Genomic DNA, 19,393 nt, shown 5'->3' with positions numbered 1-19,393 from the left:
TACTAGTATTTTTAATGTAGACCAAGAGCTTGCCTTACGGAAAAAGAAAATAATTCTGTGGTATAAACTTCTCAACTCAACTCAATTACAAAGGAAAGATTTGAGGGAGGAAGCAGATTGAGTTTTAACAGAATGACAAAGTGTTTTAAAAAATCCACACTCAAAGTTCCCAGTGATTGACATGCTGCAAAACATGTGATTTATGTATCATGAACTTTTCAATTGCTACTGTACATGTGTGTGTTTGATCTAAAAATAATAATTTGACTAATAAGGCTAGGAACAATTGGGGAATAGAAGGAAGATAATGAAACTGTTCTTATCTGTAGTTGGTTGGTATTTCCAGGATTAAAGTAGGTCTGTCATACTTGCAAAAATACAAAACGCGTGCACACCTCCCCACCAAAAGAACAAAAAAAGTCTGCAAGCAATGGTAAAACCAACCAATGATTTACTGTTTTTGTAATGTTAAAATAGTTCTTCACCAAAACACCTAGTAATCAAAAGTAATGTGAGTTATGGAAAATGGAAATACATAAAGATGAATTTATACAAGTGGAAGGCTACATATTTTACATAGAGATACTTCAGTGAGAAGTTATACAGTAAGTGCACACTCAATATGACTAAGCAGGCAAAACTTAACGTTAGTTCCAAATAGCATTGTATAGTTCATGCACAGGTCTCTCCCAAAATAAAGGGTGTGTTCCAAATAATTCTTGCTGGGGTGAAAAATAGGATGGGTTGTTGGTAAGGGAGTCAGCATGGATGGGGGATCAGTTATAGACATTACTTACTGTAATTTGTGATTGCCGTGGGAGAGGAGTGGCTGTTGGTGTGATAGTGATACTGCTTGTGATTTTACTAGTAGATTTAATGGCTGTTCCATTAGTTAGTGCTGGAGTTCTGTTATCCTGACTGGGAGTACAAGGTTTTGCTGAATTAGCAAGAGCCTGAACATAAGGACTTCCTAAATGAATATGGATTTTGTTATCCTCAGTAGTTATTACACTTGAACCAGTGCTGTTAGATCTTTGAAAGTGCCATGACGATTGCCTGTCTGGGGACACTCTGAAAACAGTATGCTTGGCACCAATTTCCAAAGGCTCTGAAGAAAGCATTTGTTCTGGAGAACTTGTCAGAGCCAATGGAGACGTTGTCCTTTCTGGAGTTATTGAGCCACATGACTCAGGAGTTTGAGATCTTGCAAAAGTTGCCATTGTAATAGGTGACATGGCTTGCTCCGGACTCATGTAACCATCAACTACTTTTGATTTTAAAGGAGTTAAGGAGGCATTTTGAATAATGGTTATTCTTTGCTTTGGTGTGCCACAGTTGGGTATAACTGCTGTACTAGTGTAAGAGTGAGGACTATCTGTAGTAGGGCTTGTTATTTCAAGGGTAGCTGTGTTTTGTCCATGGTCTGGAGTAACCTTTATATGAAGAGGTTGACCAGGCGTGTGATTTAGAACTAAATCTCGTGGCTGTGCACAATTTCCATTCTGTTTGCTATGAATTTTTCCATTTTGAGGATGGCTTTCTTTGGACTTCATCCATGGGATCCATAATTTTTTGTTTACTGCATTTGCAATGGATGAATTGCATTTGAAAGACACTGTTTGCTCCTCATCGTTGTCTTCGTCTTCATTATCACTCTCTTCATACAACTGCCCATTTATGACTGCTCGTTCTAAAGGAACAAGACTCTTGTAATCAGGTGGTTCACTGTCTGCTGGATCTGTTTGGACTTCTTTAGAGAGAACCTGCAAATCAGAAATTCTCCTTCCATTAAGACTAGGTCTAAGGCTCTTACTGAAGCGTCTGTATCTCTCTAATTCTTTAGTAAGGCTATCAATTTCTCTGGCTAGCTCTCTGTTTTTGTTTTCTTGCTGGGTGAGTTTCTTTTGTAGGTCTATATGATCACCCCGTAGATGACATATTAGGTCTTCTGTGGCCATGTACTCATGAATTTTCTCTTTCAGTGCATCTACCTCCCTAGACAGGTGCCCTGACTTTGCTTCTTCTTCTTTAAGTTTTCTGAAAATCCACTCTTCATGGTTGGACTCTGCCTTCTCTGCTAACTTATATCTAGCCAGTTCGATTTTCACACCCTCCAGTTCTTCTGATAGAAATTTAGCTTTGTCTCGTTCATTGATGTATCTTCGTTCTAGAGACTCAAATTCATCTTCAGTTTTCATGAGATCATCCTCTATGGCCTTCATTTCTTTCAGCTTATTTTTCAGCCTCTCAACTTCTTGGGCAAGTTCTTTGATCTTGTTGTTCTCCTGCTGTAAGGATGTGCTTGCTTTAGTGGTCTCTTTGAGTTTATTTTTAAGAAACTCTTTTTCAATGGCTTCTAGTGACTGAAGCCTTTTCCTTAGAATATTTACCTTGCAAAAGAGATCACTTCCTTTCTCTTCTTCTGCTTTTAGTTTGTTTTTCAGTTCATCTCTTTCCTTCGTTACACTGGACATTTTTTCCTCTGCATCAGTTTTTGATTTCAGTGCTTTTTTACTTTCTTCAATGAGTTTTTCTGTAACTGACATCACTTTGTTTTGCTCCACCTGAAGCTGGGAAGTTGCAGATTGTAACTTTTCTTCTGTTTGCTTTATTTTTTCACTCATTGTTTTTCTTTCATCCACAAGCATGACCGTTAATGTTTTCAGTTTAGTTAAATCTTCTTTGAGTGTGAATTCTGTTTTTTCTAATTTGATTTCAGTGGTTTCAAGCTCTCCAATTCTAGCTTTTAAGCCTTCCAACTCCTGAGACAATTGCTTTGTTAATATTTTTTCTTTTTCTAGATTGCATTTCAGGTTATAACATTCTTGTTTGCTCTTGTTGAAAGCATCTTCTAATTTCTCCAATTCCATAATTCTTTTGTTGAGTTTGTCAACTTCTGCTTTAAAGTTCTTGTTTTGTGCTGCTTCTTTTTCTAATTTTTTATTAAGCTCTCTACACTGGTCTTCCATTTTTATGAGCTCTTCATCTTTACCTTCCATTTCCAAGACACGTGTCCGTAATTCTTCCACTTCAGACATAAGGGTGGAATTTCCACTTTCTCCTTTATTTATTTTTTCCCGTATGTCTTGCAATTCTTCCTCTGCTTTTCGTAAAGACTTATTAGTTTGCTCTAATTCATCTATTTGTCGAGTGAGAGCTGTTAATTTTGACCGGAGCTGGTGATTCTGGCTGTCTTCATTGGTTAGTTTGGCCATCATTATTTCTTGTTCTTGGGAAATCTTTTTGGTTTGGGCTTGCAATTCTGCTTCTAGTCTGATGGCTTTCTGCTTTTCCTCTTGTGCTTTTGCTTCAGCAATTGTGAGTTTCTCATGTACTTGCTCGGCAGTAGTGGTTAGCTCTTGGATTTTTTGACTTTGTTGGTTCAGCTGTTCTGTAAGTCTTTGTTGTTCATCCACCACCATTAAAGCAAATGATTTCAGTTTTGTCAGTTCTTCTTTCAGTTTAATTATTTTCTTGTTGTTTTCCTTCTCTTTTTTTGCCTGATAGGCTGTTTCTTGGTCAATCAGCTTTTTCAATCTGAAAAACACAAAAGATGTTTTATTTTGTTTTTGCAGTAGATTTTTCAAAATAGATGTGTTTAGAATTCTGATACCATCTAGAGTAGAGATGAACAAAGTGCAATCTATGATGTAACCCGAGGCCCTCTGACTCTACAGTGCAATGGAAAAGGCCATGGGGACTATAAGTCCTCACATTAAATGCTTCATTTTAACCAGACATGCCAGTCCATCTGGCTTATTCAGGCCTGTGGGTTCTACTCTTTGAGCAGTAGAGGTACTACCTTCAGGCTTCTGTATTTTCCTGTGCATCAGTTGGGCAAGCTTCACACACCCCACTCTAGAACAAAATTAAATTGTCTGGTTCCCAAAGTTGGTCTAAACACACTGTTTTTATTCCTATTTATCTGTTTAATAAATAGATATTATGTGTCAGCACCTCCTAAGTGAAAAGGGTTCTTTTCCATCTTGTAGCAGTCTAATTCTGCTGTACAACAGGGAACTGCTTTGATTGGTCATGGTTATTTTGAACGTCAAAACCCCCAAATTCGTTATGTAAAACTCTGAGTTGCTGATGTATCTGAAAATATAGTATGAAACCCTGCCTTTTCCTGAAGACTTAAAGTGTTCCATGAGATTTTTCTAAAATCAGATTTACATGTCACTCAAATATGACCGTTCCCTGTTATGAGATGCAGGATATTTCAGTTGTGACAGCTGTTATGTTAGGGTTGTGCTTTTGCGTGCTGCAAAAAAAATCTTAGTATTTGGGTTTTTCACTGGCTTTTCTTTTTTGTCTTGGTGATATTTGAGGTTGAAATAAAAGGTGACTTAATATCTTCAAAAGCTTCAGGGTGTAACAAAATTAGTCTATATAGGATAAATTTAAAAAAAAACAAATAGTCTGGTAGCACTTTAAAGACTAACAAAACAGGTCGATGGCTGTGCTCATGATACCATCGACCTGTTTTGTTAGTCTTTAAAGTACTTACCAGACTATTTGTTGTTTTTTAAGTTTATCTTGACATCTTCAGTATTTCTGCCTCCTCTCCATCAGCTCTTCACTTATTTCTTTCCCATAAAGTTTGCTCATTTAGAGATTAGAAAAGCACAAACATAAAACAAACACAAATCCGTGTGTGTGTGTGTAAAAAGTAATATCTGTATTAAATGACCTTTGTTAGGAAAAAAGAGATTGTGGTAGGACTCTATCTAAAGGCCCATGTTGCGACCATCACCTTCTCATTCAAGAAGAACTAGGTCAGTGGTCTACAACCTTTTTAAGCACAAGATCACTTTTTGAATTTAAATGAGTCCAGGGTCTACTTCAAATGCAAATACCCCTCCCCCTCTTCTCCGAGGACCCGCTCCATCCCTTCACCAAGGCCCCATCCTCCTCACTCTGGGAAAATGGGGTACAGAGGAGGGGGACAGTGACATCAACACCCCCCTTCGTCTGTCTCCCCTGCTCTGCACAACAAGGAGGCTCTTGGGGGCAGCTCTGAGGCTCTGGACAGGAACAGCAGGGTAATGGAGGGAGGGGCAGCTGAAGTGCAGGCACTTGATAGCCTCCCAGCCAAACCAGTCAGAATCACCTGTCAGAGGCTCCAAGCTCTACCAGTAGATCTTGATCTATTGAACTAGGTAAAAGCGGCGAGGAGTCCTGTGGCACCTTATAGACTAACTGAAGTGTAGGAGCATAAGCTTTCGTGGGCAAAGACCCACTTCGTCAGATGCATCTGACGAAGTGGGTCTTTGCCCACGAAAGCTTATGCTCCTACACTTCAGTTAGTCTATAAGGTGCCACGGACTCCTTGCCGCTTTTGCAGATTCAGACTAACACGGCTACCCCTCTGATACTGAACTAGGTAGTATTCCCATCCATGCTGCTCCTTAATAAGTGATTAAGTGACGTGAAGAACACAGTCCTGAGGGCTTTGCATGCAGACTCCACAACACCTACGTTTCGCAGTACACTGAGTCTAGATTCTTACATGGTAATAGAAAGTTAGTGATGGTAAACAAGTTGATCTGGTATTTGTCCTTTTCTTATGGTAGAAATGGGTAAAGGTTTCAGACATTAGATTACCAACAATCTCTCTCTCATCACCTTTGCTGTACACAAAGTATTATTGTTGCAGCCAAGAAGTCATTGCTTCTGCGGTGGAATTCTTTATGTGCAATATTGACAGCATGAACAAAAATAGTGAAATGTGATAAGCTTAAATTTAGGGCTTTTATAAATCACATACAATGAACTCAAGTGCTTAAAAACATGATACATTTGTGATTATTTGCACTTCTAAACAACAGAATAACAATTGAAATTTATTAAATATTTTTGGATTTTTAATATCTTTTTTCAAATGTATAGTACAGGATAGAATACAGAGTGTACACTTGCTGCTTTATTATTATTTTTCATTAGAAATATTTGCATTGGAAAACACCAAAAGAAATAGTATATTTCAATTCACCTCCTACACTTACTGTTGTGCAATGTCTTTGTCATAGAAGTATAACTTACAAATGTAGATATTTTTGTTAGGTAAGGGCACTCTTTTAAAAAAAAAAAAAAAAAAAAAAAAAGAAGTAAAACTTGAGACCTTACAAGTCCACTCAGGCCTATTTCTTGTTCATCCAATTGCTAAGACAGTCGGGTTTGTTTATATTTATGGGAGATAATGCTGCCAGCTTATTGTTTATTATATCACCTGAAAGTCAGAACGGGTGTTTACATGGCAATTTGTAACCAGTGTTGCAAGGTGTTTGTGCCAGGCATTCTAAACATTCATATGTCCCTTTGTGCTTTGGCCAATATTCCAGAGGACATGTTCATGATGCTCATTATAAAAAAAATGCATTAATTAAATTTGTGACTGAACTACATGGGGGAGAATTGTACATCATTTGTCCATATATTTCATGTTATAGCAGTCTCATATGATGTCCCATCACATTTTATTTTAAGAACACTTTCGTAGCATATTAGAACGAAAGGATGGTACCAATTTGAGATTTCTAAAAATAGCTACAGCACTCAGTGTTTAAGAGTTTGAAGTGCCTTTGAAAATCTGACAGGGACGAGGTGTAGAGCATGTTTTTAGAAATCTTAACAGAGCAGCTCTCTGATGTGGAAACTACAGAACCTAGGCCACCAAAAACAAAATCAGCCTTCTGATTGGTGTCATCTGAGCAAGATGAAAAAAGTGAACATGCATTGGTCCACTCTGCTTTAGATTGTTATTGAGCAGAATCCGTCAACAGCATGGACATACATCTGCTGGAATGGTGGTTGAAGTATGGACTAAGAATCTTTAGCGCAGGTACATTTCTTGAGATGCCAGCCACAACAATGGCATGTGAACGCCTGTTCTCACTTTCAGGTGACATTATAAACAAGAAGTGGGCAGCATTCTCTCCTGCAAATTGTCACTGAACTTGAATGATTGGCTGAATAAGAAGTAGGACCGAGTGGACTTTAGGCTATAAAGTTTTACATTTGTTTTATTTTTGAATGAAGTTAATTTTTGTACATAATTCTACATTTTGTAAGTTCAAGTTTCATGATAAAGAGATTTCACTGCAGTACTGGTATTAGGTGAATTAAAATATTTCGTTTGTTTTTACAGTGCAAGTATTTGTAATAACAATTAAATATCAAGTGAGCACTGTGCACTTTGTATTCTGTGTTCTAATTGAAATCAATATATTTGAAATTATAGAGAACAACCAAAATATTTAAATAAATGGTATTCTATTTTTGTTTAGTTGACAGCCTTATTTTAAGGAATACTTTATAAAACCATTATTTAAATTTAAAATTATTTATAGAGCTTAATAATATAATTTGGAAATGGACATTACAAGATGTTGATAAGGGAAGAATTGTTTTCAAATGAGCTTTGAAAAATGATAGTGGGTTGATAAAGCAGACAAATTCAGGATGTCTGCTCAAGATGGCAGGAAAAACAGAGTCAAAGACTTATTACTACATTTTTGGCATTAAAAAAAGTTCTACTTAATAACTCTTTTTCATTTGTATATATTACAACTTGTATTTGTGTTCCCAACGGTGTAAATCTCCCTGTCTTCCCTAGTCCTACCCTTGAGAGCTTCAGTAGAGAAGTTCAGTTGATGATTTGGTGTTACCATAGATACAAAACCATAACAGAAGCATAACTAGCAGATTTACTTGGACTTGTTCAGCTTTTGCCCGTGTCTGAGGTTAGCCATCTTACAGTAATGCAGCCTGAATTTATTCCAAATTATTAGTCTTGGTTTTACTTAATCAAATTGTTTCCTTAACTTTTATAATTCATTTTTAAAAGGATACTATCTGGGCAAGAGCCTAAAGAGTAATACCTAAATTAATCAGAAATATATTCAACATCTATCTTTTAGCTAGTGATATCTATTTAGCCCAACAAACAAAAATGTTTTAACTCTTTGTTGTGCTTTAAAGTTTTTTTTCTAGAGCACGTGATTGGCCACAAAACCTTAAACAATTCTAACTTTTCCATGGTTTTTCTATAATGATTTTATAATGCAGTTTAGGTAACAAAATTTTCTTTAATTTCAGTTGGCTGGTGTCTGAGTAAGCACAGAAATCTTTCAACATGCATACTGTTTATGCATTCTAGTTCATATCTTCATGCTCTTTTATAGTGTTATCTCTTTAGTAACTGGGCTTGCTTGTTAAAGTAAGGAACTCAAGTCTTAATAAAGTCCTTGCTGAATCAGGTCCTGAGATTCGACTGAGGTACACAAATTGAGCTTTGATCAAGTCTGCTCTGTGTTAGTTAGTATTTGAACAAGCAAATTCTGTTACTGGTACCTGTCCTGGGTTATTGACTAACTCTGTTAAATTCTCTGGGGCTCAGTCTGTGTGATTATTCTGAAGTGCTAGTCAGGATCTGGAAGGGATGTGTGTGGTATATTGAAAACATTATTTTTCACCTAACCAATGTAAAAATAAAATGGAATTTTGAAAACTTAACTGGGAATAAAAAGTGTTTGTGCACACTCAAATGCATCTCTTTTTTTATATAAGGGAAGAAGCCTTATATAAAATCACATTACTGATGCTAATGTAGACTATGATGTGTACTTCAAAAACCATTAGAAGAAAAAAGGAATTTTTAGTGTGTTTAAACATAAGTATAATTAATGATACATTTTTCCCCACTCCTGTAAAAAACCTACCCCCAAATCAAGTAACAGTAATACATGTAATTTCATCACTTTGCTTCATTCCCTTTCTTTTCATCTGTCCTTATAAAATGTATGCTTTGGGAGGCATGGATTGTATCTTCCTCTGTATTTAGAAAATACAAAATGCACAGAGGACATGTGTTTAAATAATGCTTCTATCTTTCTTTAAAATCCTGTTGCATGTACATATGCTGTTAGTAAAAAAAAAAATGCAAGTACATACAAACAGTGCAAAATTAAAAATACAGAATACATTGGTTTCCTGTTTTGTTTTTCTAAAATTTCTTTTAAAAAATAGTGGAAACAAAAATGCTATGTCAAATAACATACCTCTTACACTTAGTCCAGTGTAGTAATTATAATAAAATATTTCAATTTTTAAGATTTTTCTGTAGGTTTCTTAAAAATATTGTTACCTGAAACAAAAATCAAATGCAAGATGGAATATTTTTTTAGGTCTCATAATTTCTTCACATCCAAAAATGTAAAAATAGTTGTTTTTTTTAAAGGAATTCTGGGAAGGTGACAATGATGTTAATGTGTATGTTAAACTTTAGTTTTTTTTTCTGTGTATTAGACATGTACAATATGTGTATATAATATGAGATTTATGGGAGTGTAATTTTGTATTCATTATCGAGATTGGAAAAGTAAAATAAATTGCTTTAACATTAAACATTTTCATTGTCTCTTTTGGTCAGATGTAAACATTTGCCTGTAGTGTTTGCAATTCAGACATCACACTAGATTTGCGAACACCAAAGTGAAATTGACAGCAAAAACATGAAACGGGTCTACAGTCAACTTTCATTGAACAGATGGAAAATTCTTTCCTGCAGACACTTAGACCTTGATTCTGCAATGTGCTCTGTATGGCTAGACCTTGAGGAGCTCTCTGTAGGGGTTTTCCTCTATGGAGCTCCTTGCAGGATTAGTACTTGGCCACCTGAGTGGTGGTGTGGGACTTTTTATGCATCACTCAGTCAATCTTGAAATACCATAACATTAAAGAGCAAATTTGATTCTTGTATGATGTTTTGAGGTTTAGTTTTTGTAGTTGAAATTGCCCATAATATAGCTAAGTTTATTTTTTTTAAATGTGATTTTTTTTTTTAAACCTGCCAAGTCTCCTCTAAATGACCCTAATAAATTTTACTGGAGAATGATCAGGGAAGACAGAAAATTGTCAGTTAATCAGCAGGCTGTCCAATTAGGTTAAATATTTAAATTATTTTCATTTTGAGATGTATTTCATAACAATATAGTTAAATTTAGACAAAGGTACAGGCATCATTTACACAAAGCATTCATAGAAAATGCCAAATACTTGATCCCATTGTTCTACAAGTGTACTCACTGAATACACTTGGGCAAAAATAGGTCTTGCAAACTGTTTTATAGACCTGAATGTTTGTTAGGTAAACAGAGTAAAAGCAGTGTATTATTACTGCCTGTCTTTAGAGCTTCTGCTATGATGATATAAGTTATTAACCTTTATTTATGGCCTAGATGGTACTGGGTCCTGCTGTGAAGGCAGGGGTCTGGACTCGATGACCTCTCGACGTCTCTTCCAGTTCTAGTATTCTATGATTCTGTGATTTTGGTTTACAGTATTATCACATTTACAAGTGGAATGATAGTTGCCCGTTCTTTTTAAAAAAAATGATCATCCTTGAAATTCTCTTTTTTTTTTTTTTTTTAATCATAATTGTTTTTTTCAGTGCACGTATTATAGCCTGCTGGAGTTTCCATATGTATTCAACTCTTCTCCATTCAACTCTTCTCTGCTCCCTGAGATAGATTGCACTAGTTGTATTAAGTGTCATATGTTTTGTAAGAGGCAGATAGTCATATCTAACAGCACATTGTTTTGCGGTGTCATGTGATATGTTTTGTAAGTGGGATTTTTCCAGTATTATCATGTATTACATTACATCAGTATAGTTTGACTGGAATTTTTTTGAAGACTAGGGGAAGTGCGGTCTTTAAATTTATGTTGTAAGGAAACTTAAGAGATTGTGGCAGAGGTGAGATCATAAAATTCTTGTTTTTGTAATCTTTTGCCTCTTCTCATATTTAGTCTGTTCAAGAATGATTTTTTATATATATATATATATATATATATATATATATATACACTAAGAATAAACCAAAACAACATTTCTGCACTGTGAACTCTTGAAAAGACTCCTGCCCTGCAAAATTTGGACCTTGACAAGTCTCCCTTCAAATAATGAAGAAGCTGCTCTAGCTGGAATTTTGGTACAGGCCATAGAAATGACAGATACAGGCAGTCGCCGGGTTACGTACAAGATGGGGACTGTAGGTTTGTTCTTAAGTTGAATTTGTATGTAAGTCGGAACTGGTACATATTGTAGGGGAAACTCTAGCCAAACATTTCTCCAGAGCTCAGTTTTATTCTCCCACACCTCACTTCCCTCAGTCCTTTATTCTCAAGCTGAGGTGTCTGCTGAGAAAAACCACTCCGCATCTCCCTGGTCTGCTGAGGGGGGGTGCTAGCTTCGCTTCTCCCTGGTCTGCTGGGGGGAAGCAGCTAGTGCGGGGTTGCCTCACCCCGTTTGTAAGTAGGGATCCGATGTAAGTCGGATCCATGTAACCCGGGGACTGCCTGTATTTTAAGTGTCTAAGAGACCCAGAGACTTTTATAAAGCTTCAGATTCATATTTTTAAATAGAATTTTTATAGTCTGGTGTCTAAGTTGGAAGCTATGTGTTAATCTAAAATATTTTCTGTATTTGTAAAGGTTAAAATGTATTTATAGTTAATTTTAAGATGTCATTCAGTGAATATTATGCAGGTGTCAACTTGAGGAGGCTTGCTTCTATGTTTTTGGACATATATTTGAAATTCCCTTGTAAAATGCAAATAAAAATGTTAAGCTGAAAGTTGGAAATATATATAAAATCATGAGTCTTACTCTGAGGCATTCTTCCCAATAACTAGAAAACCCAAATCCTGGTCATTAACAAGAGAAGAAACATGCTTCATCACTTCTGGTAAATCCTACAAATTGGTGCGAGTTTTGACACCAATATAGTTAAGTATTTCTTTCCGGAAGAAAGCCAGTATTGCATTCCCTTCCATAACTTATAGTAGTAAAGCTTGACTTTACTAATTATTTTCCAGTCTTAGAATGTGTATGCATGTATTTTTTTCCTTCCTTACAATTCTGCTTATTGATGTATACTGTTTGAGTACCTATGTTCTGGCTATTTTTATATCCTTTACATTATCTTTATTGGTGCTTACTTTTTTTTATAAAAGGAAAATATAAAAAGCTTCTAAAATTATAGCAGCAACATCATACCACAGCTATCCTATAATATGTTGGCTTTGTCTAGGTCAGTTAGCATTGCCCAACAGAATGGTAACTCCTTATTTTAAAATTGTGCATCTCAGTATTTGACATAATTTAAAAAAATAATTGTTTTAAAATAAAGTCCAGATTTGAACTAAAAGAAAATTAAAGGCACAGATACAAGATTTGAGAGCAATTTTAGACAAATGTCATATGACAGTTTAATTTAAAATGGGAACTCTTACAATAAGTTATGTTTTCTACTGGGTGGTTAATCACATCTGTATATCATCCTTATAATCCCTAATTTTTATAAACAATTCCTAGATAAATAATTATACAGCGACCTTGTTGCCACCTCTGGGATGAAACACAGACATCAACAGTTTAAGACAAGACATGAGGCATACCTTATCTATAATTGTAAAGAATAGGTATCCAGAATATATTTATCTAAGTCAGATGTTACTTATGATCCTGGGTATGCACACTCACACAAGAGCAGTTGTATTCAGGAGTGGGGGGAAAAGTAATAGGCTCTTTATAACAACAACAGTGACTGGGAGTTGGGTTTTAGTCTTACTCTAAAAGGCGGTTGCCTCTTTAACATCTTCCCAGAGGCACCTGTTCAGTATTGACTGCTAAGAAATTGTAGCTCTTGAGTTATCAACCACAGTTCTTTTTATCTAAATGTGCCTTGGCAATTATCCATCCATATAGCCCTAATCATCTGGAGGTCTGAAGGCTGTGTGCTTTGGATGCGCGCACACATTCTGGATGCACACATGGAGAGAGAAGCTGTGAGCACAGACTCTCAACATTTCTTGGAAAACTCAACAGTTTCCTCCACTTTTGATGTTTATTACATCTTTTGGACAGTCCTGAGAACAGCAGCAAAAACCATGCAAGATTCTACCCATTTCCCCCCTTTATCCTGCTTTTGTATATGACTGCCTCCTTGATTTCAGTTCAAACTTTGCTGTTATTGCTAACTGTTCTCATGCAGGGCTTTGGGAAGTGTGTTTCTAAAAACTCCTCCCCATCAGAAATGCACAAGAATGATACCCCATCTTGTGCATAAGGTAGAAGTTAATCTAACTGATAAACAAAAAAATCTGTGAAAATGACTGTACACTATACTGTCAGTGCCCTAAATAAATAAGGTGACTATAGCTGAACTGCTTGATAATAGTATCCTTAACATAGTAAAATATATCATCTCTGTTCAGGACAGACACACTAATGGGGAGGGGGACAAAGGCAGGAGTTGCCCAGGGAACTGGTGATTCAAAGCTGCGCGAGGCTCCTGGCCACTGCTCCTCTAGCGGTGGCCAGAACCCTGGGCCCTTCAGATTGTCACCAAAGTATTACACCACGTGCTCTGGGTGGCAGTAAGGATTGTGGGGGAGGGGCAGCACAGTGTGCTCCAGACAGAGCTGAGGACTGGCAGCCCTGACCCCACCCCTTCTGTTTGAGGCTCCACTCCTTCTGTGAGCACAGAACCAGCCATCTTTCGTCCCCCTCTTTCCCGGCCACCCCTTGCCTAGGCCAGGGCCTGCAAAGCCTGTTGATGCCCCTTCTTTAGGAGGAAACATTAAAGCAGCCCACCATGGTAGCATATAAGTTGAGACAGGAGCTACGCAAAAATGAAATAGTTAAACAGAAATTAAAAGGTACAGTACCAAAAGTGAAATCCCTGCAAGTTGCATAGAAACGTTTTAGACAACATACTAGAGCAGGGTTACTCAACTTTGGAAGCTGCGGGCGCTGCAATGATGCTCAAAACACATGCCGAGGGCCACAACACGCAGGCCCCATTTAAGTCAGTTCTGCTGATATTAATAAAATGCGATATTTACCTGATTTCCACCCATACGACAGCACTTTTAATGAACAATGACAGTCCAGGAATTTAACTACTAAAATGCATATCAACAGAAGACCATTTTATTGACTTGCTGATGTGGAGCATGTTCCCACTGGAGGCCATATTCAAAGGATCCCATGCACGGTCTCCATGTTGAGCTCCGTGTAAACCCAAACAGCACTGTGGGCTGCAAACAAATGGGCTGCATGTGGCCCATGGGCCGCGTGTTGAGTAGCCCTGTACTAGAGACTCAATTTAAAAATATACCCCAAATTGAAAATGTAGTAAGAAGACCAAACAAAGTAAAAGATGCAGTTAGAGGCAAAAAGACATCCTTTAAAAAGTAGAAATAAAATCCCATTGAGGAAAATACAAAGGAGCATAAACTCTGCTAAGTGAAGTGTGAAAATATAATTAGGAAGACTAAAAAAGAATTGAACAGTTAGCCAGAGACTCATAATCACAGGAATTTTTTTTTTTTTTTACATAGAAACAAGAAGCCTGCTAAACAACCAGTGAGGCCAACGAATGATCAAAATGCTAAAGGATAAGGCCAAAGCAGAGAAATTAAATGAATTCTTTATATCAGTCTTAATGGCTAAGGATGTGAGAGATTATACCCACCTGAGCCATTCTTTTTAGGCAACAAATCTGAGGAACTGACCCGGAGTAAGATATCATTAGAGGAGGTTTTAGAACAAAATGATAAACAGTAATAAGTCACCCAGACCAGATGATTTTCACTAAGAGTTCTGTAAGAATTCAGATGTGAAATTGAAAAACTGCTAACGATGGTATGTACCCTATCATTTAAATTCGCTTCTGCACTGGATGACTGGAAGATAGCTAATTTGAGGCCCATTTTTTAGAAAAGCTCCAGGGGTGGTCCTGGCAGGTACAGGCTGGTAAAGCCTAACTGTAGTGCCAAGCAAATGATTTGAAATTATAGTCAAGAATGGAATGAATAGACACATAGATGAACATGATTTGTTGGGGAAGAATCAGCATGTTTTTTGTAAAAGAAACCCATACCTCACCAGTCTACTAGAAGTCTCTGAGAGGGTCAACAAGCACGTGAACAAGGATGATCATGTACTTAGATGACAAGGTCCCTCACCCATAGGTTTTTAACCCTAGGCTCTGGAGGCAGATGCTTTATTCATCCCATCTCTCTACCTTCAGCCCTTACTCCATGACTTATTTTAGCCCCTTTAGTCATGGGATAAGAGGGAAGCTCACAGACTCGTAGCTGATTAAATGATAGGAAACAAAAGGTAGGAATAAATGGTCAGTTTTCAAAATGGACACAGGTAAATAGTGGTGTCCACCCTACAGGTGTGTTTGGGGGCCAGTCTTGTTAAACATATTAATAAATGAGCTGGAGAAAGCAGCGAACAAGGAGGTGGCAACGTTTGCAGATGATAAACTACTCAAGATAGTTAGGTCCAAAGCATACTGTAAAGAGTTAAAAAAAGTGATCTCTCAAAATTCTGAAATGGCAGATTAAATTCAGTGTTGATAAATGCAAAATAATGCACATTGGAAAACATTATTCTAATTATCTGTATAAAATGATTGGGTCTAAATTAGATGCTACCACTCAAGAAAGAGATCTTGGAGTCATTGTGGATAGTTCTCTGAAAACATCCACTCAGTGAACAGCACCAGTCAAAAAACGAACAGAATCCTGCAAATTACTAGGAAAGGATACAAGCAATACAATATTTTCTATTGCCTATATATAAATCCATGGTATGCCCACATCTTGAATACTGCATGCAGATCTGCTATCCCATCTCAAAAATATGTATTGGAATTAAAAAAGATACAGAAAAGGCAACAAAAATGATTTGGGGTAGGAGGAGAGATTAGTAAGACTAGGACTTTTCAATTTATAAAAGAGATGACTGGGGGATATGGTAAAAGTCTATTAAAATTATAACTGGTGTGGAGTATGTAAAATGGAAGTGTTATTTATTCCTCCACATAGTATAAGACCAAGGAGACCACCAAATGAAAATAATAGGCAGTAGTTTTAAACAAATGAAAGGAAGTACTTCTTCATATAATCCACAGTTAACCCGTGGAACTCTTTGCCAGTGGATGTTGTGAAGGTCAAGACTATAACAGGATTTTAAAAAAGAAATTACTGTAAATACTTGATCATAAGTCCATTTGTTCATATGCCAGCCCCCCCAACCCCATGTTAAATTTTTTTTGTAAATATTACAATAACTCGTTTGTAAGCCAACTCTATAGCGATAGTTTGCAAACTTCCAGTCCCAGCTGGCATGTTGAGACATTTTGTTTTTCCTGGAGTGTCTACAGGCATGGAACCTCTCATGTCCCATTGGTTTCTGATCACTGTTCTCAGCTAATGGGAAATGCGGGCCAAGGGATGTGCTGGCCACCACTTCCTGCCACTCCTGTTACCCAGAACTGTGAACAGCAGCCACTAGAAATTGAGGGGCTCTGTGCCTCCAGACAAGGCAGGTAGATAAAACATCACGGCTCTAGCAGTTTGCCCTATTGGGCTGGGAACTGAATTTTGCAACCTTCCCCCCCCTCCCAATTAAAAATAAATTGGTAAAATGCAATGACCTATTCATAAGCCAACCCCTGCTCTTTACTGCATCATTTTTTGCTCCCAAAAATAGGCTTGTGATAGCTAATAGCCAATGATTGACCTAGGATGGGCAGGGATTGTGACTCTAGGCTCTGTTTGACAGAAGAAGGGAATGAATGGCAAGGATGGATCACTTACTGATTACCTTTTCTGTTGATTCTTTCTGAAGCACCTGGCATTGGCCAGTCAGACCCTTGATTTGAGTATGTCTGGCTGTTCTTATTTCTTGTTTCTTACAGTTGCTGTAAAAAAAAATTCCCATGGAAATGTGGGTTTCAAGTTATTGGTGTGCCTCTTTAATTAGATTTTTTTTCTCTCAAATTTGACTTTATGGTCTTTTGAAAAAAAAATATAGTTACAATTGATCTCTATACTGACTTGACTGTGATAATGAACTTTACATGAGATTATTCCGGAGGAATTCCCACAGATGAAGGGCAGCTTTTGGATGACATGGCAGGATGAATTCTGAGCTGTACTTTTCTGATATTACATTCTGAGATACTGTTTTCTTCCCTCACTCCCTGTCTTGGATTTAATTGCTATTTGAATCATTCTTGATCATTATTAGAATTGACATCTACTATTGTTAATGTCAGTGGCATATAATTGTGATGCAACGTGAATGTAAATGTTTCTGTTCTGAGGGCTTGTTTCCTCTTTGACTGTCAGTTTTAATTGAAGCTATGAATTATTAATGTTGTGGTCACACCTGGAGGATGCTTTTATTTTCTTAGCTCATGGTTTGTTGTTGTTTTTACTATTACCATAGCGCATCCTTTTTCCATCTTCCTTTCCGCAAAGCAAACTGCATATGAAGCCAGATATAAAGCAAGTAACTTCAGATGTAACATCAGAATTTGGAACTCCTTGAATTTACGTCAGCCAGGAAATTATAGTTTTGCAGATGGAAAGCTTACAGAAGGAAATGGAAAGATGAGTCTTTAGAGATGTGGTATAGTGGTCAGAAAAATAGGACTATGAGGCAAGAACTCCTGACTTCTGATCCAGACTATGCCTCTGTCTTCCTCTTTGTCTTGAATAAATTAAATACTGTATCTCAACTTCTGCATCTATAAAACGGGGATAACAAATTTGACTTATTTGATAGGTACATTTTGGATGATTAATGTAGAAAAATGCTTTAAAAGTGCTATGTACTGCTGTTTCTCAAAAGTCAAGGCAGATCCAGTGAAATACATTGATAATTTTTGTATTCCAAGATTACAAATTGATTACATTTTTAATACATTGTATTTATGGGGGATAGCTGTGTTCTACACCTTTTTTTAAGTGCATTTTGTATAATGTATTGCTGGAAAATTCTATTCTTCTCAGTAGCCAGGTATTAAATCCTTTCAAATATCTACTGTTACAGAATGCTCAATGCCTTGCAGGTAAACAACTTGTTAAATTTTCTCTATGGCCAAGTATATGTGAAAGTGTGTTTTGTTATATGATTATCAGCTAGTATGTTGCTGCTATCACACAGCAAGTGAAAATTATGTGCAAGAGTTAACTTTGATTACTGTAGAAAATCTTTTATAATTCTTCTATAGAACCTTTCTTGAGCACCTCAAAACAATTTTGCCAAAATTAATGCATTAATATTCCCAACCCCTTTGTGTGGTAGGTCAGTATTCTTCCTCTCTCTCCACAGATGGGGAAATGAAGTCAACGACAGACTAAATAACTTGTCAAATATAAAGAAGTCTCTGGCTGGGATGGAAATAGAAGTAATATTTTCTAGTCTGTGATTAAGCACTGCAGTAAATGCTACCTATTTAACAAGTCCCAAAGTTTGAAATTTCTAAGTAAATTTTATTTATTGTTCATAGAATTGCAGCAGAGCTTACAAAATAACATTTTCTGTCCCAGCTCTGAAGTCTCAAGGGGAAAATAAATTTGCTTTAATTTCAGATCCTAGAGCTAAGCATGCATAATTACTGCTAATTAATATACATACTACAGTATTCTCTAGATAGTTACATTTTAAGGGTGACAGGCTCCTCTACATATTATTTTTACTATCTACATTTTGTTTAAATATAATCCATAAACCAGATTTGAAACTGTGTTTTTGACCCAAGCTGCGTGGGTAAACTACAGACCTGGTCTTACAGCCTTTGGTTGTGTGAATTGTGCTCCTGACTTCAGAGACTATGGGACAGAGCCCTTTATTTCAAATATGTTTAACTGGAACTATGTTTGAACACTTTTTGCAAACATTATGAAAATGCCTGAGTAGAAGATGACTGAATTTTGACTGCTTTCTAATGAGAATTTTTTTTAAAGATTAAAATGACTGAATTGGCTGAAGATGTGTCTTGCAGATGAAGCTTGTTATGAAACTTTCAAATTCAGGTCCCTATCAGAAGTGCAACCTCTGCAAATTATCCATGAACAGTAATAGTATATTACTGTTCAATTCTTAAAGAATATCTCCGACATGCATCCTTTAGATGGTTTCTACATGGATAACTATAATTTGTTGGTTCTTCCATTATTTTCTATAATATGTAGATCCATGGATTGCTTTGGTATTTCTGGTATATGATTGATCATGAGCTGTGCTGATATCTTGACCAGCACAGATCATTGTTATGCAAGTATCCCAAAACAAAAAAAGTACTTAAATTTAGCTAATATTTTTAGGATGACTTTGAGAGTGGCTGTTTTCCAACAATAATTCATCATGTTACTCAGAGGAGGCTGGTTGGCCATAAATGTCATTTTCCCACAGCATTTCCAGGAACTGGATGTTCTCTGAAGCAATTTTAACATGTATTATATAGAAACACATTCTTGGGCCAAATTTTCAGCCATTGGCAGAATGGGTGGCATGATAT

At 36.6% G+C, this 19,393-nt stretch overlaps 2 protein-coding genes across 8 annotated transcripts in view; one reads left to right on the top strand and one right to left on the bottom strand.

Moving 5' to 3' along the window:
* Positions 1-19,393, top strand: part of CMSS1 (cms1 ribosomal small subunit homolog) — a 356,232-nt gene that overhangs the window by 30,641 nt on the left and 306,198 nt on the right. The window lies entirely within an intron of this gene.
* The window catches only part of FILIP1L (filamin A interacting protein 1 like), a 297,957-nt gene that overhangs the window by 17,333 nt on the left and 261,231 nt on the right, over positions 1-19,393 (bottom strand). For 4 of the 6 annotated variants that reach the window (XM_006130685.5, XM_075913841.2, XM_075913914.2 and 1 more), the window contains one exon: positions 430-3,537. In XM_006130685.5, the coding sequence (XP_006130747.2) occupies positions 777-3,537 (2,761 nt within the window). In that variant the 3' untranslated portion in view covers positions 430-776. Of the gene's footprint in view, positions 1-429; positions 3,538-16,689; positions 16,787-19,393 lie in introns of those variants that run through there. The other 2 variants (XM_089775767.1, XM_075914071.2) reach the window with 2 other exon arrangements.

This window comes from Pelodiscus sinensis, chromosome 1, assembly GCF_052426305.1.
Source record: "Pelodiscus sinensis isolate ZL-2025 chromosome 1, ASM5242630v1, whole genome shotgun sequence".
Lineage (NCBI taxonomy): Eukaryota > Metazoa > Chordata > Testudines > Trionychidae > Pelodiscus > Pelodiscus sinensis.
This window is presented reverse-complemented; position numbering and strand designations above follow the sequence as displayed.